The 26,663-nt window shown below is 41.0% G+C and overlaps 1 protein-coding gene across 1 annotated transcript in view; it reads left to right on the top strand.

Moving 5' to 3' along the window:
• The first annotated feature begins 788 nt into the window (after positions 1–788).
• Positions 789–26,663, top strand: part of ITGAV (integrin subunit alpha V) — a 40,515-nt gene continuing 14,640 nt past the window's right edge. Inside the window, exons 1-13 of the mRNA XM_015635115.2 lie at positions 789–1,010; positions 4,872–4,999; positions 16,991–17,082; positions 17,587–17,701; positions 18,953–19,014; positions 20,527–20,572; positions 22,091–22,216; positions 22,891–22,935; positions 23,103–23,146; positions 23,237–23,293; positions 23,692–23,744; positions 24,167–24,369; positions 26,465–26,656. Of these exons, the coding sequence (XP_015490601.1) occupies positions 856–1,010; positions 4,872–4,999; positions 16,991–17,082; positions 17,587–17,701; positions 18,953–19,014; positions 20,527–20,572; positions 22,091–22,216; positions 22,891–22,935; positions 23,103–23,146; positions 23,237–23,293; positions 23,692–23,744; positions 24,167–24,369; positions 26,465–26,656 (1,318 nt within the window). The 5' untranslated portion in view covers positions 789–855. The remainder of the gene's footprint in view (positions 1,011–4,871; positions 5,000–16,990; positions 17,083–17,586; positions 17,702–18,952; positions 19,015–20,526; positions 20,573–22,090; positions 22,217–22,890; positions 22,936–23,102; positions 23,147–23,236; positions 23,294–23,691; positions 23,745–24,166; positions 24,370–26,464; positions 26,657–26,663) is intronic.

Raw genomic sequence — 26,663 nt, forward strand, 5'->3', positions numbered from 1 at the left:
GAGACCTCCATCAGGGAGGATTTTCAGATTTACTCTTCCTAGCCTTGTGCCTGCTGCTGGGCATTCCTGTGGCTGGGGAGATGCTGAGACCCTGGGATTTAAAATTACTTCATTTAATAGCATATGTGTTTGAAAATCAGGTTTTTTTTGTTTTTTTTTTCCTCCATGTCTGGGTCCACACTGGCACTCCCTTCACTTTTTGATTAACAACTTTCTTGAAAGACTTGTTCAGAAAGGCTTCACCAAATTGACCAGGCACGGACGTGTCTCCCTCTTCAAATTTCTAGCACTCCTTCATAGGATGGTACAGTGGTTTGAGATGAAGGGACCTTAAAGACCATCTCATTCCACCCCCTCCCATGGGCAGAGACACTTTCTGCCAGACCAGGCTGCCGCAAGCTCCTTCCAAGCTGGCCCTGAACACTTCAAGGGATGGGGCAGCCAGAGCTTCTCTGGGCAACCCGGGCTTCACCACCGTCACAAGAAAGAATCTCCTTGACCTTCCTCCAGCCTTCGGCTCGGGCAGAGATAAGAGCGGGATGCCTGGAGCTAGGGCAGCTCCGGGCCCGGGGTTCCGCGGCCGCCGCGCAGCCCCAGCCCCGGGCGGTGCCGGGCGCTCCCTGCCTGCTCCCGGCGGAAGAGAGCGGCGGCCCGGGCTCGGATCGGCCAGGGCCCGCCCCCGGCACCACATGATGCCGCCTCTCCTTCCTGCCGCCCCCGTCCCAGCGAGAAAGGGGAAGTGACTCCGCTCGGCTCCCCGCCCCGCCGCGGGAAACGCGCGGCCCCCTCGCCCCCTCCGCGCGGGGCCGGCGCGTCCCGGCAGAGCCGCGCCCGCCGAGCAGCGCGGGGCTGGCCATGGCGTGCCTGGGGATGCTGCTGCTCCTGCTGGGCGCCGCGCTGGCCCCGGGCAGCGCCTTCAACCTGGACGTGGAGAGCCCGGCCGTCTACTCGGGCCCGGCGGGCAGCTACTTCGGCTTCGCCGTGGACTTCTTCGCCCCCGACCCATTCTCGTAAGTGCGCGTCCCGCCCCGCCCCGTCCTGCCCCGCCGAGCCGCTCCCCGGGGCGCTGGAGCCGCGAGCGGCGTTGTCGCGGGGCGAGAGGCGGGCGGAGGATGGGGAGCAGCCCCCCGGTCCCTCAGCAGCCCAGCCGCCGGTCCCGGGCGGGCCGGGGCGGCTCTCGGAGGGGACGCGGCTTTGCTCAGGCCCCGGAACGGGGATGGAGCCGGCGCCTGCCCCCGGCAGTCCCCAGCAAGGAGCGCTCCGCATCCCAGCCCCGGCTCTGGCGGCCGAGACTCCCCGGCGGGGAGCCAGACCCCATCCCGAGCGGCCGGCGGCTCCGCTGGGGCATGATCCTGGCGCTGCGGGATTCTCCGCGTAGCCTGCACTCATGCAAATAATGGTGGTGATAAATACAGCGTGGAAAGATGTAGTTAGCGTCTTTTGGTTCCTGGAGCTGTGTGCCGGGGCATTTCAGAAGGTCTGCTGTTCTCTCTTTGGGTGTGCTTTGCGGGAGTGCTGTGTTTGAATTGTGCTGAGTCTGTGCGAGTTACTCAGCTGCTAATGAGTTTAGAGAAGGAGAAGTTCCATGCAAGCACCCTGCCCGTCTGCTTCCTGAATATATTCCTGTTTCAAGTTAAAGATTAGGCAGTGTGTAGTCCCTGTTGCGTTTCAGACCTTTGAATCCTCGTGTCGCTGACTGCACAGCCTCGGTGTCGCCAGAATGAATCAGGGTCTGGTTCAGAAATAGGAGCTACAGCAACATCCAGCTTTTGTCACTTTTCCCCCACTCCTCTCTCATCTTAAGAAAGAGCTGTAAGACTGGAAAAGCTGCTGGCTTTCATCCTGCTGAGGGGATATTATCTCTCCCCCCTTAATCTTTGCTTGTAAAACTTTATAAGCAAGTTGTACAGCTATTGAGCAAGTCTTTCTGCAGCGCATCATCTAGCCTTGTTTGCATTTTTTATTGCCTACATATATTAGAAGCCATCCTGTCTTAACTTGCACATGTTGCACCATCTTTCTCTGTTATCTTAATCCTGTAAGTCTTGGTACTAAAAGAAAAAAGCTTCTATTTTTGTCCCACCCTTTATTTTTAAGTCAGCATGTGTGGCTGCATAGTTATCAAAAGACTGGTAAATGGATGTAATAAACTTTCTTCCTTGCTTTCTGATAAGGAATTATGTGACCCAACTCTCCATGAAATCACTATTTGGAACCTCTCCATTATTTTTCTAAGAACTATTGACCTCAAAGTGCACTGGTGTAAAAGAAAACAATGTGGTTGTCAGGCAGCAAGAAAAACTTCTGTATAGTTATAAGGGAATGCTCACCTCAGTTTTTTTGTCATCACTAAAAGTTTGCTTGTACCTGCTAAGCTAAACACCTTATTTTACATTAAAGTTCTTAATTGAACCAAGTTGGAATGCACTTTTACAGGAACAGGCTCTAGTGGTGTTAAAGTCTCTTTCTAGTGGTTTAAATTTTACACCTATGATATTTTGCTTCCTGGAACAGCCAGAAATGCTCGTATGCGGTGTCCAGGCATATGGGATGGTGGTTTCTACACCTTCCTTTTTGCTTTGGTGAGCTTCTGTTTATCACCTGTTCTATACACGAGTACCAGAGACTCAGTTTCACTGGGCTGAGTCTATTTGGATTGTCTAGCCTGACAACAAAGGCATGATATTAGTTCCTGCATGCTCAAGCTGCTGTTTCACAGTCTATTTTGACCTGCTGGATGCCAAACTGAAGCGTATTTAGAAGTGCAGTAGGAAAGTCCTGTTCCAGGAGTGGAAGTGGTGGTGTTGTGGCAGGGGGCTGTGTGGTGCCTGACAGTGGGCTCAGCTTTCACAGAACACAGCTCCATGACAACTGAAACAGGTTTCTCATAAACCCTCTGTTTCAGAGGAGTTGCACTTGATAGTCCAGGATGCACCTCCATGGAAGCCCCAGTTTCTTTGCTGGCCATGGAAAGGCCTGGAAAGGGGCTGTTCCTGTAGGCACACCAGAGTGCCAAAACACTCCCAGTCTTGCCCCAGCATTAGGATGGGGTGAATGGCTCAGGAACACAATTTAGGAAATTAGCAGTATCAAAGCATAGCTGGTATATTCCCATGGAAATACAATTGTCCCTCTATTCCCTCTTTCCCAAAGTATGTGGATTAGAGGCTTCTAGTATTTGGATAATTTGCATATTATTACAAGAGCTTTGACAAAATCTGCTTGCTTGGTCTCTGATGATAAAAATGCATTTATTTATTTGGGGAAAAGACCTTTGTGGACCCACATAATGACTCCTTTTTTTGTAATCTTTTTAATAAGCTTCATCATAAATATTAGCTTAAGAAACATTTAAAATATATAGTTAGAATGGGAATGATTAAATCTTTTAAAGGAGCGTTTCATTTGGGGGACTTCTCAAAAGTCAGGGGTACAAGAGTAAAATGGGAGGTAAGCTACCACTTGGTGAATAGATTGTAATTATAATAATTGATATGTTTCTTTAGTTGGCAATATAATGTTTATTTTTAAGCATTTCTGTTCTGACCGGAGAGTTAACTTTAAGTTGATTAAAATGTTTCAAATTCTGGTTCTAGAAATCTAGACAGTCTATGAATGGCAAGTAAGGAAAACAAATGGATTTCCAGCTAGCCTGGATTTTCTATCAGGGTCCATGCTGGGACATTTTTAAGGTTCTGAAAAGTAACAAAGGTTGAAAACTGGTAGGTCTTCATGAGAGCTGATCTTTGAGGAGGTGGTTTACACCTACACTTATCTCTTTATTACAAAGGAGCCTGGAGATGACTCTGAAAACCAGGGCAAGTTTGATAAGCCTGGATTTGCCTGCCTGAAGATATTCTCCAACCAGTCCTGCAGCTTGTTTATCTAACCCAGTTTCCAAACTAGACAACTGTAATGCCTGACAAGACTTGCTCTTGCAAGCTGTGTTCCCTCTCAAGCAGTCCAAAGGAAAGTGACAAAGCAGTGTGATTCTGGTGGAAGGAAGCACTTGATTTTGTCTTCTAAGCATGACTTCATGCTTCCAATTGACTTTCTCAGTCAAGTGTTGATGAGTCAAGTGGGTCTCAGAGGTGCTGGGGCTCCTGGAAGGAGCTGGAAGACGCCAAGAGCCTTGTTCAGTCTATTTCTTACTTGGACACTTCTGAATTTTCCCACCTGTGCAGGCACAGTCTGGTGGCAGTTCCTGCTCAGAGTGCACTGAACAAGTGTCTGTAGGAGCAGAGATGCAGAAAAGCATAGCAGATATTAATAAGAAAATGATGAGTGTGCAATGAGTGTGGTAAGGATTCATTAAGATGCAGATCTGTGGCTGAGAGTGGCTGGCACTTGGAGACTGTTTTTACAAGAGCACTTGCTCAGGCAGGGCTGACTCATCACATTCGGTTCATGCTGAGCTCCCAGCTCACTACTGCTTTGTTTTGACGTTGTTTCCTTTTTTGACTGACTTCCTTGAATTACCCTTACTCACAAAATTAACCAGAAATTATGCCAGCTGACGGCTTTTGTAAGGTACAGAAGTACACAATTTCCTGTTCTGCTGTATATGTGCATATTTTTGAAAGGAAAAAAGAATATAAAATGTGTTTCTCTCATGTAGAATATAAGGTGGCCTGGATACTTTAAATTTATCGTAGCTTTTTTTTTTTCACTCTCCTTTTCGTAAATGGGATTTTTTTGGTATGCTTTTGCATGCAGAAAACATAATACAACTTTTTCTGTAACTAAGAGTAGTTTGGTTTAGATTAGAATAGGCAAGATCATTGCTTTATTAACTCTTCAGATACCATAAAGTTATAACAGCTGTGCCTTAGGTGTTGAAACCTTTGTTTTGCTTCTTCTTTTTCCTGCAGGACATTTCTTCTGGTGGGAGCTCCGAAAGCAAACACTACCCAGCACAACATTGTAGAAGGAGGGCAGGTGCTCAAATGTAACTGGAACTCAAACAGGAACTGCCAGCCCATTATATTTGATCCCACAGGTAATGTGTGAGTCACTGTGGGGGAGATGGAATGTCTCTGCCCTAATGCTGCTCTGGGGAAGCAGAAAGGATTCGGGTCCCTGTGGGATTTTTTCCATGGTCAGTGTGAATGCAGCTCTTTTTTGACTGGTAACTAGTCAAGGCTTGCTTTTGCTTTCCTTTTCCTCTCATCTCTTTTAGAGTTCTGTTGTCCTTGGTATGTGCTGAAAGCCTGAGTGAGCAAACATTATTCTTCTTGTGTTTTAACCTATTTATATTTCTCCTCTGTACTTTCCAGCAATCCTAAAACATTTGGCAACCTAATTCCCAATGAACCCTGAGGGGTTTTCTTCCTATTAAGAATGTGTCATATGAGGAAAGATACTTTTCAACATTAGCAAAGGTGGTATATAGGCTGAAATACCCAGAAGTTTCATCTGAAACCAGGAATATGAACTAAAAATTGTGGAAAAATGTATTTTTTAATTTTTTTCCCCTCAGATATAGCTCCAGAGTATTTTTGACTTCTATGACAACAGCACTCAGGTGCCTCTGGTCATAGGCATTCCTTACCCATTTCTGAAGCACAGAGGAGCTCAGCAGCATCGGTGTGGACATGAAATATTTCAGTCATTCTTCATGCTCTGGTGCACACAGTGATTTCCACAGGCTGTGGCAGGTCATGAGAATGCACTCTGTGCTGAATCCTGTTTTCCACAGCATGTTTCAGGGCAGCAGAAAATCCTCCCCATGTCACGGGAGGGGATTAACAAGACCCATGTGGCAGGGCAGAGGAAACACCTGTGCCGTGAAGGTCTAGTTGGTTGTAATTCATTCTTGCCTCTGCCAGTATTTTGACTTGGCAGCCTAAAAGCTGCTAGGTTGATGCAGCCTTTTGAAATCATATGCAATAGAGTGGAAAAGCCCATCTTCCAATTGCATTGTCAAGATATGACACAAAATGTTATTGGTGTTCAGATTTCTGAAATCTTCATATCTTTTTGTGAAAATCACTATGCTACCAATTCCATTGCAAAAAACAAACAAAAAAAAAATGTAATGGCACCCACAAGCCCCAAGTCATTATCATTCTTTCACTCATTTATCATTCTCTCATATTATTCCATAGGAGCATATCTGCCAGATTACTAAAAGTCTCTAATAAACTGCAAAGTCTGCATCAGTATCAAGGCAGCAGAAAGAGATTATAACTATCTTTTGGTTGTTGTTGTTCTCTGGGCTTATTGTTTACTAGAATACAAGTGTACTTTTTGTTAGTTTGGGTACTCTGCAGAAAGAATCTCAATGTCCCTAGTTAACAATCATCATTAATATCATAGCCAAAAAACTTCTGGTGGGGAAAGATGAGCCACACGTGTTCTAGACACATCTTCTAATGAGAATTAAAGTGCATTTATGAGTTTATACCATAAATATTTGCAGTAGGCTTTTCCATGTGTCAGGTAAAGCTGTTAGAGGCCACACTGCTTTGCTACGTGTCTGTGCTTAAGGTACGTGCTCCTGGGCAAACAGACAGTGTTTTGCTCATCATTTGCCTTTTAGGAACAGGCATGTTAATTGCTTGAAATTTAACATTAAAAATAGCAGGTCATAATGGCTTAAGAGGATTTCTTTCAGGCATGCTTTAACTCACTCCAGCTTTGAGGCAGTGAAGGGGGGAATAAGGCATTTGTCAATTATTCTGCTGGTGAAAAGGGGCATTGTGTTTCAGCTTGATAAAATAATAAATGCACTGAGACAAGAAAGAAGATGTCTTTTTCTTTGTGCATAACACAATGCTGGATTCCCTGTGTTCTGGTGACAAAGTCACTGCCAATACTGTAAACCCCCTGCTCCTGCCTGGTTAGGGAACATTGCTGAGGGAGGACTCGTGACCCACTTTGGGGAAACTGGAAGTGGAAGATCTGACCACTAACTTGTGGTGCTGATGCAAAGGGGCTTTTTGTAGATGACTAAATGCCTCTGCAGGAATCCAGGCTCATCCATCTGCTCATCATTTGTGCAATACCACTTGTAACTCCAGAGGTATTGCTTAGCCCTGCGATACAAGGGCTTTTATTCCCTCACAGATTTACAGGAAAAAACACATTCTGCATCATGACTTAGATCTATTTCTTCAGAGTTATTTTCCAATTGCTTACAGCCAGTGAGAAATCTGACCTGTGAAAATAATGAGAATGCTTGTACTTGTGGCTTTCCTGTTTGCCTGTCGATGCCAAACTCCATATGTGGGGTTGGATGCCCCGTAATTAACAGGAGTCATGACCCTATTCCTGCTCCTGCCCTCTTCTGCCAGACAGCACAGCTGGAAAGGCCAGAGCAGGCTAAGCAGTGAGAGAGGGCAGGGCAGAGGCTGTGTTCCTGTGCTGGGAACCTGGCAAGGGAATGGAGGAAAGAGCAAGCCTTGTTCTGACTGTGTAGGATTGCTCAGTCCCTTTGTCTTGTATCACAAATAAATATTAGACTAGGGTTTTACAGAGGTCTGGCACAGATCTCTGTAAACATGCAAGTTTTTTTTCCTCTATATGTTGTTCTATTATTATTAATTAGGACTATTTCTTCTTAAACATTCCTTGTTCTTTATTTAAGTTTCTTTGCAGCTTTATGGGCCCATCTGTACAAAGGTCATGCTGAGCTCACTGGCTGGACAAGGCTGGGTTTTATTTTCTACCTCTTGCTTTTGGCTTTAACATTGTATTTGCACAGCAGCATGGTCATTTCTGTGATCAAATGCCATGGCTCTTCCACAGCCCAGGAAGGAAGGTGCCAGCTGCTGGAGGATAATCTTTGGAAGAGTTGTTCCAGCCCTGCTGTTGCAGCAGCATCTTACTTGCACTTACCCCAGCTGCTCTCGAGGAAAGAGATAAATCATTAAGCTGATAGTTCCTGTACTACAGAATTTACTATTTTCTTTATTCCTTTCTGTGGGTGACCTTTCTGACTTTCCTTTCTGACTCAGCTCTGTCAGCATGGGAGTTGGGCAGTAGGAGTCCATTTGTGCAATGTCATTTATGTAGCTCTCATGATGAAATTACATGAATTTCCCTCTTTTTCATGCCCTTCCCACCAGCCTGTAACATAAAACCAAAATCCAGCAAAAGCAGTTATTATAATTTTTAAACATGTGGCTGAAAAAGCAATGTTCTTTCACAGCATATTTTCTCATTTAAAACAGCAATGTGTTTTATGGGATCACAGAATGGTTTGGGTTGAAAGGGACCTTAAAGATGATCTAGTTCCCACTCCCTGCCATGGGCAGGGAGAATATGTGACAGGGAATCTCCTTTTGTCCTGGATCTTTCAGCACAGTGGTTATACTCACTAAAAATATGCTGGGGAATATTCTGTCTGTGTGTGTCTGAGAGTTTCTGTGCACATTATAGTAATTGCTTTTGACATTCTGGTATATATGGTGGCTTTGGAAGGCAAAATGTTTATATGGCACATTAACACTTCCCAAATGTAAAGATGCTTTGCTGTGGAGCTTCTCAGCCTTTTAGCAGTGACATCAGTTGGCTTTGATTTAACACAGTTATGACTGTGTGAAAGTGGCATAACAGATGTGTGTGGCAGAATCTGCCCTGAAGTTCAGGGTGCACATGGCTGTGCTGCATGTGCTTGTGCCACCGGGCTACAAATTGGATATTTTTTTTTAAACTGGCTTTTTAATGTCATCAGACAGGTGTTTCAGGCTGGCTTGTCATCAGACAGGTGTTTCAGGCTGGCTTCTGCTGTTAGGAGCACATAAAGGTGGTAGGTTACAAAGGATCCAAGCACCAGAGCAAGCTTCCACACTCTGTTGGTCCTATTGCAAAACTGAAATATGAAGCAGTGCTGCTGTTACTTTAACAGGTTATCCTTCAAGTCTGGCTAGAAACAGGTCTGATTTTAACACTTTTTTAACCCTATTCCTGTTTACCGTGTTAATTTAGCAGTGAACATACCTCTGTCACAAAACCAAAATTTTCTGTTACTGGTTTTCTTCTTTATCTTGACTTCTTTCTGCAAGTGACAAAGCACTACAATTTCAATTCAACTGTCACATAGAATACTTGGAATTTTCCCCCTCTGTCCCAGTAAACTTTCAGACTTTCAGAATGTGTAGGATGCCCTATTTTTTCAGGACAAGCACTGAAGGGAAATTATATTCTCAAGATAGCATATTCTTTAAAATTGTCACAAGCACAAGCAATGATAATAAATCCTTTCCTCTGCAAGATGTTTTACATTGCACATTCAAATTAACAGAAATCACAGATTATAGCTCAAGAGAAATATTTATCTTCATTCATTCTTATCTCTTTTCCACACTGGATAATTTTGTGACCAAAAACTTAGGTGATTTTTTGTTTAAATCCATAGAAATAAGGGAATGCTCTGAATTTTGTGAAGAAGAAATTATCCAGGAAAGCAAGTTGTGGAAAAACTGCTTTTACACCTGGCTGAGCCCTTTCTACCAGACTGACCAGAGACATGGTTCCTCTCTTAAAAAGCTTAACACTTGCTTTTTCTGCTGGCTGCTTAGCAACTTTTTCCAGGAAAAACATATTTCTTGTGGGTAAACCATGAAGGGAGTGCACTTAATACAGCAGCCCATTTTCTGTTTCTGATCAGTTCTGAGACCAAGGTCCAAACCCATTTGTTTTAAACATGTATCAGTTCCCTCTCCTTTTTTTCATCTCCACAGCCTTCACAGACTGGCGCAGCAAATTTTTCTTAGATAGTACCAGATATTTCCAACAGTGTTTCCATAATCTTCCTCAGGAAAAATATTCTTGGAAAGTTAAAGGGTATTCCACAAGTTAAATTTATTTTGTGTAGTTGTCCATTTTCTGAGTATAAAATTAAACATTTTTTTTTTCTGTGCAACAGGAGGATCAGAAGTTCACTGAGCCAGACAACAAAACCAGTGGCCAAATGTGCTTTTTAGGAAAATCAACACATCATTTTTACTTATGTGTTTTACAGTTAGGCATGCATGGAATGGCAGGGTTGATACACTTAGCTAATTGTCTGACATCTAGATAAGTACCTCCATTATGTGCCCCTGGAATTTTAGAGAATCATTCTCAGTTTTCATTTCAACAAACAAAAAAATTATTCAGAGTCCCATGTAACCAGTTGGAGTTAATCAGGCTATACACATGACAAATTAATATAAACCAAAAGTTCCCTATGTACTTGTTTTCCAAAAAGAAACAATCTTCATAATTATTTATATTATTTTTATTTTTCTTATTGGGGTCCTAGCTTGTCATCAGTCAAGAACAGTGGGAAGTGGGTTGGTAGAAATAGCATTTCCTCATGTGTCTATGGCTTTTCATAAAAGTTTAACCAAATTATTTTATTACCTGCTGCTTTTTAAAAGAGAACTTTAATTGAGAAATGTATCTGCTGCAGTACAAGATGCTTGAAACTGTAGCTCTTTATGTCAACACCAGAAAGTGCAGTCCTGAGACTGCCTGGAGAGCTGCTGCATTTAGAATCATCTGATGAAATGCAGACAGCTCTACGAACTGTTACAAAGGAAAATATGCTCACAAAACCAATTTGAACTTCTATGCTAATGAATTGCAGATTTCTTGAGCAGATTTCATGTTTAGCCCAGGAAGATTTGCTTGTTCAGACAATGGATTGTTTTGCTTTTCTGAGACCTGTGGTAAACCAGGGATGCATGGCTGAGTGGTCATTCCTTCTCTGGGGAAAGCTTTCCCTACTGCTTTCATTCTTTGTGACAGATCCCAAAATTCAGGACTGGGGGTACTTACAGAAGCTGTTGAATGTTAGAAACTAGGAGGATCTCAAATGTTTTCTGCTCAGTGTGGTGTATTTTTACAGTTTTGGGAAAATAGTTCAGCGTGCCCTCTGCCTGGAGAAAGTTTTATCGCTGACATTCCTACTCTCCCTCCTCTTCCCCCTTCCCAGGTTTTGATGCAACAAAGTAATTTTAGAGAAACTGTTTGTTCTTAAATGCTTCTGGATACAATTCTTTGGAGACTGGATATTTTGTTTTGTGCTAAAAGAGGAGGAGGAGACTTTTGCAAATGAACTGCCCTTGTAAACTCTCCTGATTCCTCCTTATGTTTGCAGATTTGTTTTTTTTCTGTCCCCCAAGTGGGTGATTCTAGACAATAGGAGGCTTTGTTTGGAAGCCTAAACCACCAGTTTGGCATGGCTGGATCTAAATGTGACCTATTTAGCTTGAAGTGGGTATTTTAACTGCCTCGGGCAGCTTTGAGCTGCAGCATTGCACCGGGTACGATCTGCTGGTGTTGAAGTTATGGCTGGAGTGGGTACCATGAGCTTACATTTCCCTTCTGGAGATTCTGATCATTTGTGCAAAACAGTCAACTGTTCAAAACTCCACCATTTCCACTTACAAAATAAAGAAGTGCAGGATAGGTCGGTATTCTTTGAAAATAGCTTGCTTTAGCAAAGTACTGCTTTATTTTTGGCCGATTGCTTTATTGGTATCACCATGGAACCCACAGGGGAATTTCAATCTCAAAGGCCATTGATTTAGTCAACAATAAAGCAATAAATCTTGTGAAGACCATTAATTGATTGGGAGTGAAATGGATTGATTTTTATCTGGCTACATCTCTCATTAGCTCGGTGCCCCTGACGTTTGGTTGTTATCCTCATGCTTACGCTGGGTAAGCGAAGCGTGCCTTGGGATCTGGGAGCTGCTCTGAATGCAGAAGAATGTATTGAAACTCCTCTGCAGGCTCTTAGAGCTGACAGCAGAGAACTGCTCATGCTTTTGTGATTAGGTAGCCTCCTGCATGAGTACTCTTGGCTCTGTATGTGGCTGGATCACAGGGGTATGACGAGTTGGAAAAATAAAAAAGGCGGCTAGCTTATATTAGGCAAGGGAAAAGATGCTTTTGTTCCAGCACCGCCCGGAGGAAAACGCAGGATTCATACCTCAGAGAGGGAAGGGGAATAGTGGGAAGGTCTGTATTCCCATCTCCCTGAGTCATTGCAAAACACTGTGGCTAAAGCAAGGTTGCTAAAGCATCGGCTGCCTCCCAGCATGGGGAGTTTCAAGTGAAGATAAACTTGTGTTCACTTGCTCCTGCTTTGTCAACTGAGCTTGAAATCACTCAGATTTTGGTTGTAATGATAGATGAAAGATACTTTACACTGCATAGAGTTCTCCTATTATGAAAAGAGGACTCTTGCATATATTATAGCTTTGTCTTTCTTTTGGCTAGCTTCATAGCTTCCTTTTACCTAGCAGGGAAACTTTGTTTAATTTAAATTGGCATAGTTACAAAGAGGTTTATTTTAACGAGAGGTCTGTGAATTGGGTGACTATTTATATTTTGCAACTTCTTAAGTGTTCTCAGTATGGTGACACTGAACCAGTTTTCATCAGAGTTCAGTGCCTCTTGACTCACCATCATCTCTGTTCAGTCTGGCTGAAGATGGGGGCAAATGTTTGAGTTCAGTTTGCTCATTACCATAAAAACAGGCGGGCTGCAAGTTACAACTGGATCTGCTTACTCAACAGCAGGACTTTCCTAGTAACTCCTTTATTCCTGCAACTGATAACATTTACCTTGGGAAAAGAAGGTACCAGCTATCCGAAGGTGATAGTTAAAAGAAATCCATCACTGAAAAAAAAATTTGATCTTTTTATTATTTATTTTCTTTTTCTGCAATTTCTACCCAGCATCTCTCCACTTTAGTTTTCATTTATGAATTAAAATTCTGTGGAATGTAGTAAAGAGGCAGTGTTCATTGGTCCACCAGCAATGCACCAATTATTATTATTTTTTTAAATTTTAATTCTGTTCTTGCTCTGACTACCCCGTCTTTCCACCTGGAAAGTACCTGGTGAGACACAGCACTGTTGACTTGACATGTCAGCCCTTTTTCCCTTACATGAAAGAGTCATGTAAAATCATCATGTGATGCCTGCTACAAACAGAAGGAGCAAAGGAAAGAGCAGGGCATAAGCTGCCTTTACAGATAGGAAATAATACCCCATGGTCATATGACATAATCCTGGAATTAATGACCCATCAAGTACAAGTCCCTGCAGCAGCTGCACTTTAGTCTGACAAATAACATTGTATAAAAACTCTGAATATTTTTTTGAATAAATCTAGTCAGGATATAGTTTGTCCTGCCTAGATATATTTGTTTGAATGCCTTTTTAAAGGCTTTTTCAAGGCAAGGCTGGATGGAGCTCTGAGCAACTTGGTCTAGTGGAACATGTCCCTGCCCATGGCAGAGAGATTGGAATAAGATGAGCTTTAAGGTCTCTTCAAACCACTTTGAGATTCTGTGATTAAAATGTACATCATTGGCTTAAATATGTAGGGTATTTTTGGGGTACTCTGAAATTTTAGAAATAAAAGGCTATAAGAAATACACTAAGGCTGCAAGAACCCTTATAGTACTAAGCCTGATATAAATCTCTGGATGTTTAAATGTTACCTGTAATACGGTTTGGTACATTTAAGGTAGGTACTGTTTTTAAAATGGTATGGGGGAGGGCTTGTTATTTTTTTTTTAAATTTTACATATATATATTTATATAAAACTACCACTTAAAATTATACAAAGATAAAATAAAAATCTAGTCAGGATTTTTGTAATAAAACACAGAAATGCTGATGTCAGTCCTCTACCTTCCCATGACACATCTACTTTGTGGTTTAGCTCAACATTTAACTGTGGTTAAAACTGCTTCAGTGAGGGCTCACATTTAAGTGTTTTAATGTTTGCTTTTCCCAGTCAGGAAGAAAAACTCAAATGGTTTATTGTTTAAAGCAAGGGGATTTTTGTTGAATGGGTGTTTTCCAGATTCCCTCATAAAATTAGTTTCTCTTTGGATCTGAGAGAAAGACTTATAATCTATTTGCACAGTTTTTCCTGGGGAGAATTTTGAGTGAGTACAGGGAAAAAAAAGGTTACTTTTCTTCTGTAATGGAGAGTTAACATCAGATTTGGGCTGTATCAGTATTGTACCTGGGACACCAGTCAGTGTTTCCAGTGTACATACTTTCTACTTCATCTAGATCTTTTGTCCTCATGCACTTTGCATTGTTGCAGCCATTTTCAAGCTGAACTCAAGGCCCTCTCCCTAAGACCCCCCCACTTAGCTTTACAGAACCTGAAGAAGCTTTGAATGCAAGAGAAACTCAATCTAAGGCATCTTAGCCTTATAGCACATCTTGGTTTGTTATGTGTGTCTGCACTGACAGGGGAATTTGACTGAGATGTTTGCAGTATGTTTCTACAATAGCACTGTGCTATAAATAAATAAAATCCATTTTGCCAAATTGCCTAATGGAACACATTTTTCTGTGGGGTGGTGGGGTTTTGTAAGAATTCTTCATTTGTTGTTCAGGCCTTCAGAAATTATGATGCTGGCTTCTGAAGTCATGACATCTGGCACATAAACTACATTTGGCACATAATTATCTTTGTGGTCATGTTCATTTACTTTCCGGTTTGGCGATTTGGGGTTTTTATGTGCCAGCTTCTGGCTGTATCTGAAAACATGGAGATTTCTAATGTTATCCTCAATTTAGAGCTGAATCAGGGCTTTTTAATACTGTATAAAAATATTTTTGTCCTCTAATCACTAAGGGAGATACTGTCCTGGGCACTGATCCCTCTTAGTGGAAAAGGCAGAGAGGAGCTGTTTTGGCAGCCTGTGCTGATTGTTCTGCTGGCTCCCCTCTTCTCCAGTGCAGTCAACACAGACCATGGGCAGGTGGCACCAGTAACCAGTCCTTGGCTTTCTTTTCATTGTGTTTTTTATTCTTATTATTCAGCCCAGACTTGAAGGAACTAATTTCCTTAAGAGCTGAGATAAAATCAGGTTGTTGATAATGCAGAATGGCTGCTTACTCACTATTGCAACACAGCTTTTCCTTCTACTTCCTGCCTGTTGTTTCAAACTTAAATGAGAGGTTTGCATCCTAAACACCTTTATATTACCTGGGACAATAGGATTCTGCTTTACACCATGGAACTGCCATACCAGCTGTCATTTTTGCCATACATACATACATAGTGTTGTATAAGTATCCAACAGCAAAGTACAAAATGCCACTCTGTAACTATTCCCAAGTTTTACATTGTTTAAAGCTGTGTTTGGCAAGTAGACCTGAGACATTTCTTTGTATTCAAGAGTAGCTGGACAAGTAGAGGGCAGGAGCCAAATCTGTCTTTCCAGACTACGTAACCCTGGGTGTGGTTAAAAGATGAATTAACCACTTTTAAATCCCTGTTGGTGCCAAAAAGGATATTGTTCCCAGCCTTGTGTTGATGTCTTCTCCCCAGCAGGTTGGCACTGCTCCCCTCCCCATGCAGCCAGCTGGGTTGGAACCTCATCCTGCTGAATACTTTTTTAGGAGGGTTCATTCTTAGGTGGTTCCTGCTGTGGGCATATGACCAGGGGAGCAGTGCCAGGAGAGACATGGTCAGCAGGAATGAACCCTACAGGACAGGAGCAAACAGGATCTGCTGCCCCTTTGGGTGGCAGCTTCATCTGAAACTAACCCACCCGTGCTATTAAGCAAAACTATCTGCAGGTGGATTTTCACAGTTAAAGAACAGAAAAAATGGTGATAAAACGTGGATTTTTGTGTGTGCCAAAGGTTCCTATTGAAATTAAAGATTTCCTATTTGGAAAATATCTTGATCTGGTTTTGTTTTTCTATACCATGAAAAGGTGACATGCAGATCTCCAAGATACATTTTAGGCTACGCAAGGGTGGGAGTAAAAAGGTTCAGTGTACATAAATCTGTGCAGATGTGCTGATCAGCAGGCCCTCCAAGCCTTTAGCACCAGTCCAGTAAGAGATAGAGATGACAGAGGGAGATGGGGGTTATAGCTGCCTTTGATGACATTAGAAAAAACCACAATAGCTCTCTGTGTTGCAATGTGCTTGGCATTGGTTTCTGTGTAGTTCTAATCTGAGAGCAAAAATATTCCAGATACTCGCTTGTTTTGGCTGACTCTGCAGATTAAAATCTCTTTTGTCTTTTTCATGGGATTTTCCTAAAGGAAGTAACACAATCTCTGCAGACAAAACATTCTTTAACAAGGTGTAAAACAAGCCAAGGGAGTTTTGATTCAAGTGGCCACAGCCTCTGATTCATAGCAGGGTTGGGTTTGGGGATCCCCCCAGCGTGCTGGAAGCGATGTGTGGCTGTTGCCTCATCGATTCCTGCAGTTTTAGGCTCTATAAACCAGCCATGTAAGGAACTTTTAGGAAAGGTATGTTTTCAAAATGTTACATCAATTTTCTCATTAAGCTGCCAAAGTTTCCCTCATTTTGCCAATGAAAGTACACAAGAAACACCAAATAATTCTGTGACTTTTGGCATTCACACCTGCAGCAATCCTAGTTGTTTGTACCAGCCAGCATGACGGAACAGACACCAGTGCAAATTACTCAGTCTCTGACTTGTTCTCTTTCCCCATATCTTTGAAGCTTGCAAATCACCTGCTTTGTGCATTGCAGTGACCCTCAGAATAGAGATGTTACCACTTGGTAGAGTTAGGAGAAGGATCTCATTCCTGGTTCTAGCCAAAGCTCACACGATTTAATCAAGGCAATATTTCTTTTAGAAGCATTATTCCTGACGGGGCTTTGGCTCTGGTTCTTGAGCAGTGCTGTAATCTGCTTGGATATCCAAATATCTCAGCTATGAGGTATTTACTGTGTGGCTGTCAAACATGCTGTAAACTTTGAGCTACTACAATTAATCACCATTCTACCAATGCTCTGTGTGCAAAAGTAGCTGCTTTGGGCCTTTGATATAAAAAAACACTAATAAATCCTTTTTAAAGCTTGATTCCATCAAAGGGTGATATTCTCCCATGTTGCTGTTTCTGGTTTTCTGTGCATGCATCAAAACCAATGACATAGTGGTTTTTGGGGGTTTTGTTGTTTTGGTTTTTTTTCATTTTTACTCTATAGCTTCCTGTGAAATTATGTTTCTTTTTTCTTTTCTTTGTAGGTAACAGAGACTTTGCTCCTGATGATCCACTGGAATTTAAGTCTCATCAGTGGTTTGGAGCCTCTGTGAGATCCCAAAATGATAAAATTCTGGTAGGTCTTTGATGCCCTTCAGATGCATCAGTACTGAGATATTACAGTGTAAGAAAATGCAAAGAGATCCAGATAGCCTAGAATTTAAACAAATTCTCACTAATCAGCATGAATTGTCTTTTCTTCAGAATTTCTTAATTAAGCTTTGCTTAACTCTTTATAATCAAAGGTAGGAGTATTTTTTCCTAGTTTTAAGGCAAGTAGTAAAATTAGTTTGATGAAATTAGAATGTGTTATAAATTCTTGATAAACACTTCACAGCTGTTGCTTTAAGAAAATATTTTTTCTAAAATTCTTGACATAAATTAGCTATTTATAAAATAAAAACTGATGGTAATTCTGCCCCACTGCTGATAGTATAAACCTCCTCTAATAACACGAGATAAATCTGCCAGGTTTTTTTGTTGCTTTTCTGTAGAAAATTGGAATTTCATTGTATTATTTGATACCCACCAGCATTTTGAAGAGGAGTTTGTTTCCTCCCTGCTGTGTGTTCTTCCCTAGGCCTGTGCTCCGCTGTACCACTGGAGAACTGAAACAAAACAGGAGAGAGAGCCTGTAGGAACTTGTTACCTGCTTGCTGGGTCAAAATTTGTGGAATATGCTCCCTGCAGGTCAAGTAAGTATAGGGTTCTTACGCTGCTTTTCTCTTTGGAATTCCTCTTGTGTCACATTTTGTGTACATGCTGGAACAGGATGTTTTACAGCTATTTCTCCCTTCCATGTATAGCAATTAGAACAAAACTTAAAAACTAGATCCAGACATCTGAATTCTCCTCCAGCTGAGGTTCAGGATGCAGACCTTGTTTTCTCTGCTGTAGGCCAGAGGAAAATCTTAGGTCCAAGTATCATTGGACTTGAGGACTTCTGTTGTTGAAGGGACCAATTCTGTAGTAATCACTCAAGCAAAATTATGTAGCAAATACTTTTTCAAAGACCAACTTTATAATTTTTATGAATCTCAAGTATTTTATCATTATTCAAGAACATTAAGGTGCAAGCTCATTTTAGAAGACAAGATTTTGCAAAAATAGGTTCTGATGTCCCTGTGGGTGTACAGGTGTAGTGATGCATTGTTTAAGTGATATTAACTGTTGAACCTTTGGAGTCTTATTCTCCAAATGCATTGCATTTATTTCCTCTAGTTGGGCTGATAAATTATTCAGAAGTTTATAACCTAAAACTTGAATGTTGAAGTTAGGATTGACATTTTATTCACAGAAACTCATTTGTGAATGGCAGGAATAGAATCCAGCCCGGTCCAGCATAACAAGAAGTGAAATAAGTAAATATTATACTAAATCATGCTAATTAAGCAGTCACACTTTCAGATAAGGAGCTCCCAGCGTTTTTTCTCTGAAGCTGTCTAACCCTAAAATTGATTCAGCTATAACAATTCTTGCTGAGATGGGTCTCGGTAGGGAGGCGTTTTTTCAGCCAGGTATTCTCTTCTTGTTTTGAGCCAATTCAGATTTCTTTTCCATTCCAAAAGAAAAACTTAACCCCTTTTTTCCAGATATCTTGTTTCCTGAATAGAATTTGCAAATATATTTTCCCCAAGACTTTTGAAGTTTAAATACAAATGAATGTGGGGTTGCTGTTTGCTCTGACTGTGCTGGGCTAGAACACTTGCTAATGTTTCACATCTATTGGGCCAGTCCTAATGTTGTTACAGCACTTGATTGGGAGTTGTTGATGAAGAGAAAGTTAAGGAGAAAAGTATTCCAAGGTTCAAGTTTAGGGGTGCAATAGGAGGAGTACATAGGAAGATGCATTGAAAAGTTTCCACGGAGTCAACTGATTGAGTACTGATAATACTTAATTTATTTATTTTTCTCCTCTTTTTTTTCTATCCTTTTTCCTTTGGTAGCAACTATCGATGCAGATGGACAGGGGTTTTGTCAAGGTGGATTTAGCATTGACTTTACAAAGGTATGTGATTTTTTTTTGTCATTTCCATGGGTCAGGAGACAGCTGCAAGTTAGCAAACACTCCTGATACAGAGCACTTGGAAGCACAGCTATTATGAAACCAAATGTTACTGTTCCTGATGGGGAGCAAACCCACAACCAAACAAAATTTATAAATAAACCAAAAAATAAGTTGAAACCACTCAAAGAGCTTTTATGAACCTGTTTCTCCCTGCATCTACACAGCAGCACACTTTCACCTCTTGTAGGAACCATGTCCTGAACAAATAATCTGCTTTCCCATCTTACCCCTCTGCTGCAGCTGGTCCTCAAGTGAATTCAGCTGTAATAGTCGAGATTTTGAGACATGAGATTAGTGTATAGCTACTGTTACTTCTTGAGGAATAACAACTCAGGGAACTGGTAAACAATGTGCTTGTAATTCATGTTTGATTTTCTCACCAGCTAGCAGAAGTACAGGGGCTTTTCACTGACTTGTGCTTCTACTTTTGTGTTCTCTCTACCTGTTCTAGTCTTTTTTTTTTTCAAACTCACAATCAATTTTGAAATCCAAGCACAGTAAAACTGTGAAGGTACTATAGTGTTTTATATTGTACAGTGTAATTGTTGAGCAAAGTCAGGACTTGTTAAGACCACACAAGCCCTATTTGTGATGTGGCTCTTTTTTTTTTTTGGGTTCTCACATCTCAGGATGAGGTCATATCCCGTCACTCTTTGCTGAAGGCCACTCTTGGTTTTCTTCCAGATGAAACTGCCAAGTGCAGGATAGGACTGTGAGTGTTTGGGTTATTTTGCACACACCCTCAGGGTCAATGTGCAGATTCCAGGCCCAGTTAAAACCAATTTGGGCTCTAATCCAATACCTTAGAGTGGACAAGCCAGGCTGCATCTCCAAATGTCTGACCTAGATTTTTCTGAGTGGTGAATATAGGAATTTTTAGGATTAAAACCTGAATAAGTGGCTTAATTATGCAGCAAAGCCTATGGCCTAATTCAGTTCTTACAGAGCAAATTCCCAACCCTGGGATAGCTAATGGGGTTAAAGTTTCATAAAATGGTTTGTGAATTGCAGTTGTGCCAAGAAATTTGGAGTGGGGGAATTACATCACAGTTATTCTGAATTAAGCTTTTCTGATGATGTTACAGAAAATGGCAGAGGTAGAAGATAACACTATTTTGTGTACTGACCTAGAAACATGATGTAACACTCTCAAAGTTTTCTTCTAACTGTATTCCTGTTGCCATACATTTATGGGGGAAGAATAAAAACAGAATTCTGCCTAGAATTCTAAAGGGGTGAAATAATCACTGAAGATTTTTGGTTAGCATTTTACAAAATGCATTTCTAATTAATCACTCCTTCAAAACAGAAAATGTGTGGTGGTCAGCAGAGCTACAGTGATGTACATGCATGGAATTTTTCCCACAAACACAGGACATGTTGTCTGGCTTTAGATATGCTTCATGTGTTTTTAATTTTTCTTTCTGTCTTCCTTTTTTATTCCCTTCCAAGGGAGACAGGGTGCTTCTTGGAGGACCTGGAAGCTTTTACTGGCAAGGTGAGATATATGATTTAAGTCACAGTGAAGTTGACCTTCATAATTTTTCTCTTTGTCCTCTTTGTAATTTTGATCCACACTCTTCCAGCTTCTGTCAGAGTCTTTGTCAGTGAGAAAACTGACAGAAATATTCCTTTGTCCTTAAGAATATCTCCTGAACAATCAAGGCAACCACAGATAAAGGCTGTAGTAATAATAGTATAGATCTCCTTTGTGTTTTAAATAATTCCATGGGCATTATAAAGGCATTTTCCCTGGAAAATTGTCCCTGGGATTTGTTTTCATCAGCAGGATAAGCTCCCTTTAGCATATTTTGTTCTGCTATCGACATGTTTTATAATTTGACACACATACAAAGGGTGCATTTTCAGTGAGAAATAACCCCTCTAAAGAGAATTTCATTGTTTTCCTCTAACAACAAAGATGTTTTGCATTTGTATTAAGTGGTTTGTGCCACGGGGCACATTTTACCTCTACCTGGCATTACCTGTATACTTTGCTCCTGTGGGATTCTGTTGGTGTTTGTTTGCAGGATTATTCAGCCTTTAGCTGCAGCTCTCTGTTCAAAGGAGGGTGCTGCTGTAACCAGGACACAGCTGCCAAACTCTGCTGCCTGCTTTTTAATGTAACTTCTAACATTTATTAATAGATTTTCTGTATCATGCCAGCCTACATGGAGGTGCAGCAGCACAGGAGGCTTGTTCCAGTCCTGTGTTTTAAATTATGAACAAAATTGAATGATTGAAGCTAAACTGCAGGTACAATATAATATAAATTAGGTTCCTGTATTAATTTTATTGCTTTTTGGCAAAAGTGACACTTCATCTGCCAAAACAACCTTATCCTCTTCTACTACCAAAAAAGCCTAGTTGGCTCTGAATAGAAGACAATAATATACTTCTGAAAACGAGATTTGTCATCCTAAACTTCTATTCCACATCCTGAGATGCTGGAGGAGGAGTTTTTCCCTCACTTCATACACATACGAATATGTGTGTGAAGGAAGTACCATTGTAAATGGGGTTTTTGGTTGATTAAAGTTTTCATTTAAACTCGAAGAAAAGAATGTAATGGAGTCACCACCTAGTGGTTGAGAAAGTGAAAATGGAGAACATGACAATACAGTGTGATCATCTCATTTTTGTTCATTCTGTTGGCTTTTTATCTTCCAAAACAGGCTCTTCTGTTGTGGTATTTGGGCAAGGAGCACCCAAAGGGCTCAGTTCTGCATATGAGATCTCTGCACTGCCTTTCAAGTCCCACCTTAGTGTAGGATTGGCCTCTGTGTTCAGTGAGAGCTCTGTGTGTGCCTTTGATTCAGTATGTGCACAGGTTTTTGCTGAAGGAGGATCCATATTTCCACTTGTGTCCTTCCTGGCACTGCTGCAGCTGGCCCCTGCCCGGTCAGTGTGGAGCAAGAGCCGCTGCTTTCGAGGGCACCATTCCATAAATGGGTCACTTCAGTGAATGAGATCACAAATTCTGGCTGTGGTCTTAAGCTGTTTTCTCTCTCTTTAGGCCAGCTTATTTCTGATCGAGTGACGGAGATTGTGGCCAAGTACGACTCCAAAGTCTACAGTACAAAGTATGATGACCAGTTAGCAACCAGACCTGCCAGTGCTGCTTTTGATGACAGCTACTTGGGTATGTGGTGGGAAATGAGAAACCTCCACCTGGAACAGTCCCTGGAACTGTTGATGCTTACAACTAAATCACACAGCTAATAGTTCAACATCTAACAGATAACAAGGGGGTGACATTGCTGAAAACACAGTCATACATTTATGATGGAACTTTAGTTATTTATTGTAGCTATTTTGCCATAGACTTGACTCAAAAAGCACCTGATGACAAAATTAATGGAAATATTTTCATGACTTTTATATTTTCATGATGAGGGGTTAGTCACATAGGTGGTTGTTTGCTTGTTATTTAAAAGCAGCTGTTTCTAAATAACCCACCAAAGCAAAATAAAAATGTTAAAGAATTATGTTTTGGAAGAAAAACAGTGAGGAGTGGGAAATCGTAATTTTGCTTCATTTATGTCTAACCAGGCTCAGGAAAAAGCAAGGATATACCAGGACAATTCCCAGGATGATAATTTTAAAATTTTCATCTTCTCATCTCAGATTCCTGGATAGTGATGAATTACAGCCACTCATGGAGCTCTTCATAGTCTAAGCTGCTTTGAGACAATATTTATACCAGTGCATTTTAAGATGAAGAGAGGAGGACTGTGCACAGAGACAACTGTGAAAAGTGTAAAGAGAGATGAAAGGTTTAATAAGGTTTTAAAGCCTCGTCTTGTCTCTCTGCAGGTTATTCAGTAGCTGTTGGAGACTTCAATGGTGATGGCATCGAAGGTAAGCCCCCTGCTTCAGTAAGAACATCATGTTAATAGGCTGGGAAGATCTTTCAAATCAATGATCCAATGCACAGGGAAATGCATCAAGTGCTAGGGATGAGCTGCTTTGTTTAGCAAAGGTGCTTTGGGACCTGGCTGTTATCTGTGTCTTGCTTTATGTTTCAGACTTTGTGTCAGGAGTCCCACGAGCAGCAAGAACTCTGGGCATGGTAAAAAAATTTGAAATATTAAACTTTACAATAAAAAAAAAAAAAGTGACTATTGCTGGTATGCTGTAATGTGTATTTCTTCACATGCAGGTGTCCATTTACAATGGGAAAAACATGTCTTCCATGTACAACTTCACTGGAGAACAGGTGTGTGGCTTTGCTGAGTGTGGTGGGTGACCAGGAAGCTTTTCCTATGTTGCAGCATTGTTTAGGGTACTAGATAATAGGTTTTATATTACTGGCTTGATTGCCAAAGCAAAATTTTGTGAAGTCTGAGGGAATTCTAATCTTATTTAAATAAAGGAAATGCTGCCTGTTTTGAGAGCTGGGAAAGAGACTGGATCATGAAAGGGGAAATGGGACAAGTAACTGATAGGTTTACTTTCTAACAGAATATGGAAGAGAAACAAAAAAATAAATGAACAAAAAAAGATTTGTGGCATGTATTATCATCTCCCTGATGTATTTTGTATACAGATTTATGTAAACTTGTTTATGTTTCTATCACTACAACTCACAGGTTTGGTTTGAATTTTGTTTTCCAGATGGCTGCCTATTTTGGGTATTCAGTGGCTGCCACAGATATCGACGGGGACAAGTAAGCATCCTTTTCTCCTTCTCACCAACTTGTGAGAACTCAACTCACCTCTTTCCACCCAACTTGTTTCTGGAAAGAAAAAAAAACAGCTTTTAGTGAAAGGTTTTCCCCACAATCTAGATTTCTATCTTTATTGCTGGTTTAACACATCTGCACAACCCTTTTGCTAACACTCCACATTTGTTTTAACATTTGTAGTTTGTTTTTGTGTTTATCTACATAAATGTATTTTAAGTATGTTCACATGCTCAAAGTCCACTAAATTTTCATATATTTCTGCTTACTTTGTCAATATTTCCTTCAGTTGAATTTCAAGATAGCTAACTTTCATCTGAGTGTTGACTTCAGTGCTGAGTTAACAGGTGCTGAAGAGAATGAATTGTCACGCAGCTACCAAAGAGCTCTGTCCTTTTTTGTTCCAGTTACACAGATCTGTTCATTGGAGCCCCTCTTTATATGGATAGAAGTTCAGATGGGAAGCTTCAGGAGGTTGGCCAAGTAACCATCTGCCTTCAGCGAGCCTTGGGAGGGTTTCAGACAGCAAAGCTGAACGGTTTTGAGATCTTTGCGAGATTCGGCAGCTCCATCGCACCCCTGGGGGATCTGGATCAGGACGGCTTCAACGGTAGGATATTGATTCTTGGTCAGGATCTCCTGATTGTAGAGGGAGCCCAGCCAGCACAGAGAATGTGGATTCTGCACACAAACACTGGGCACTGTAGCCGTGAGCGAGTGTGGGACACTGAGGTCTAGACTCCTTTCGATGCTTGTATGCTACTCCCAGGAATGCTAACAGGAGTTCCATGGATGCATCGAGCAGAGACTATACCACTGACACCACAGCATGGACTGCTTTAGCTCTTACACTGAACACTTGGTTGCTTTCTAAGCCATGACCACAATAGAAACTTCAATAAAATACCTGACTCTCCACTCCGACCTGTTAGGACATCTTCAATATCATTTTCCTCTGTCCATTGTTTAAAGACCATTTTCTTCTCTAGAAACACAGTGATGACAGAAAAGAAGGTTTTACTTCAGATTGCCGGTTAAAAATGTTCTATAAAAAAGATTTTCCTGAGAAAAAATGTAGGGTATTTTAAAAAAAAATAAATTATTCAAAATTGAAGAGTTTGGTGGAAATACTGCATAGGAGCTACAGCCAAATGTACCAAGAGCTGAGTGTCTTGAGTGAGTAATTGGAGGAGAAGTTCGAGTCTGACACAACTGGTCAGACTCAAAGACTCTCAAATCCCTTGTCCAGTTTTCTTGTTGCTTTCTGATAGGAATGAAGATCAATGAAGCAGACAAGAATCATGTAGTGCTGGGATGGAGATTTCCATAGGGAGAACACTTTGTAATGCCCATTATAGTCTAGAGCTGCCTAAAGAGTAGTGGGAATTTGAGTTCCACCTAAAATCTTCTTTTTTTCCATTCTGCTTGCAAGCTAAGTCTTTTCTGTAAGATCAAAAATTACAATAGATGGTTACTTCAAATTCCCAGGTAACTCTAATTTATTTTTGATGAAGTGATAAATTCACAGTGTAGCTGAAATTGGAAGGGACCTTTTTAATTGCTAACTGGATGTAGAATCAGTGTGAAGATGCAATATCACTGCAACTATTTACAGAAGACATTGGAGAGCTGATAGCCAAAATTCCAGTCACTTGATGAGATTATCGCAAACTTTTTTTGATTCCACCATACTTACACTTGAAATACACTGTAGGAAAGAGAATCATAGCAAAAGCTGCCTCTTTTTAATTGTTTTGCTGTTATTTAGTCTGTTTTGGGTTTTATTGCTCTGCCTTATTTTGGGAGTGTTAATTAAAATGCCTTCCATCACAGTATGGTGCAAGATAGGAATTTTTACTGTCTTGATGAAGATTGTAAATAGAAGTCAAAAATACAAAACTGTAAACTTTTGAGTCCTTATTTTTTTTCCTCAAACTTTCCCAAATTTCAGAATAGAGGAAGGAGAAATTTAATTATTCCAAGTAGTGATTCATGTTTGGTCCTTGAACTGTCTGTGGAAATGTAGAAATTAGATCATATGTACACTTCCAGAGCTGTCCTTGCAGATAGTCTAATTAGCATTTTGTTTCTTACAATTTGTTAGTAATTTACAGTGAGTACTTCTAAATTTAAGAAATAGAATAACTGCACTAACTGGAAGTTCTCCATAAAGCATGCTGCCAAGCCATGACTGGGATAGACTGGATTTTAATATTTACCATTGGTTTAGGATGATTTAAGTTTTCCAGAATTATTAACATGTCCCACCCTTTGGAGGAACACGAGCATGTAAATGAAATGGGAAGAGAGTCACACTTAGTTTTGTGGTTTGGCACCCACAGTGACTAACTCTGCTTGTTTTAATAAAAACCTCAAAAGCATTCCAAATCCATATGATTTTACTGCAAAAGTGCAGAAGTGTTTGTAGAACCATTTCTCTCCTTCCTCTCCCCATAAAAGGCTGTGACACGTTCTTGTTAAACATTTATACTTTCCAGAAAAAACAGCATCTAATAATAAGAGAAAAAGCAGAACAAATAAAAGGAGCAATAAACAAACATTGATGAGCATTTTAAAAGCTGGTTGCATTTCCTCCCTACTGACACACATTGAAACTGTAATATCAGAAATTATTGATTGATGTAAGCACAAACATGTTCTAGCTTGTGTCTGCAGATGTTGATGATTCTTCTTTTGGTTTTCAGATATTGCAGTTGCTGCACCATATGGTGGGGAGGACAAGAGAGGACTTGTGTATATCTACAATGGAGGAGCAAGTGGTTTGAATGCCATCCCATCCCAGATCCTGGAAGGGCAGTGGGCCGCTCGCACTATGCCCCCCAGCTTTGGGTACTCGCTGAAAGGAGCCACAGATGTGGACAAAAATGGATATCCAGGTCCTCT

Source organism: Parus major, chromosome 7 (genome assembly GCF_001522545.3).
Source record: "Parus major isolate Abel chromosome 7, Parus_major1.1, whole genome shotgun sequence".
NCBI lineage: Eukaryota > Metazoa > Chordata > Aves > Passeriformes > Paridae > Parus > Parus major.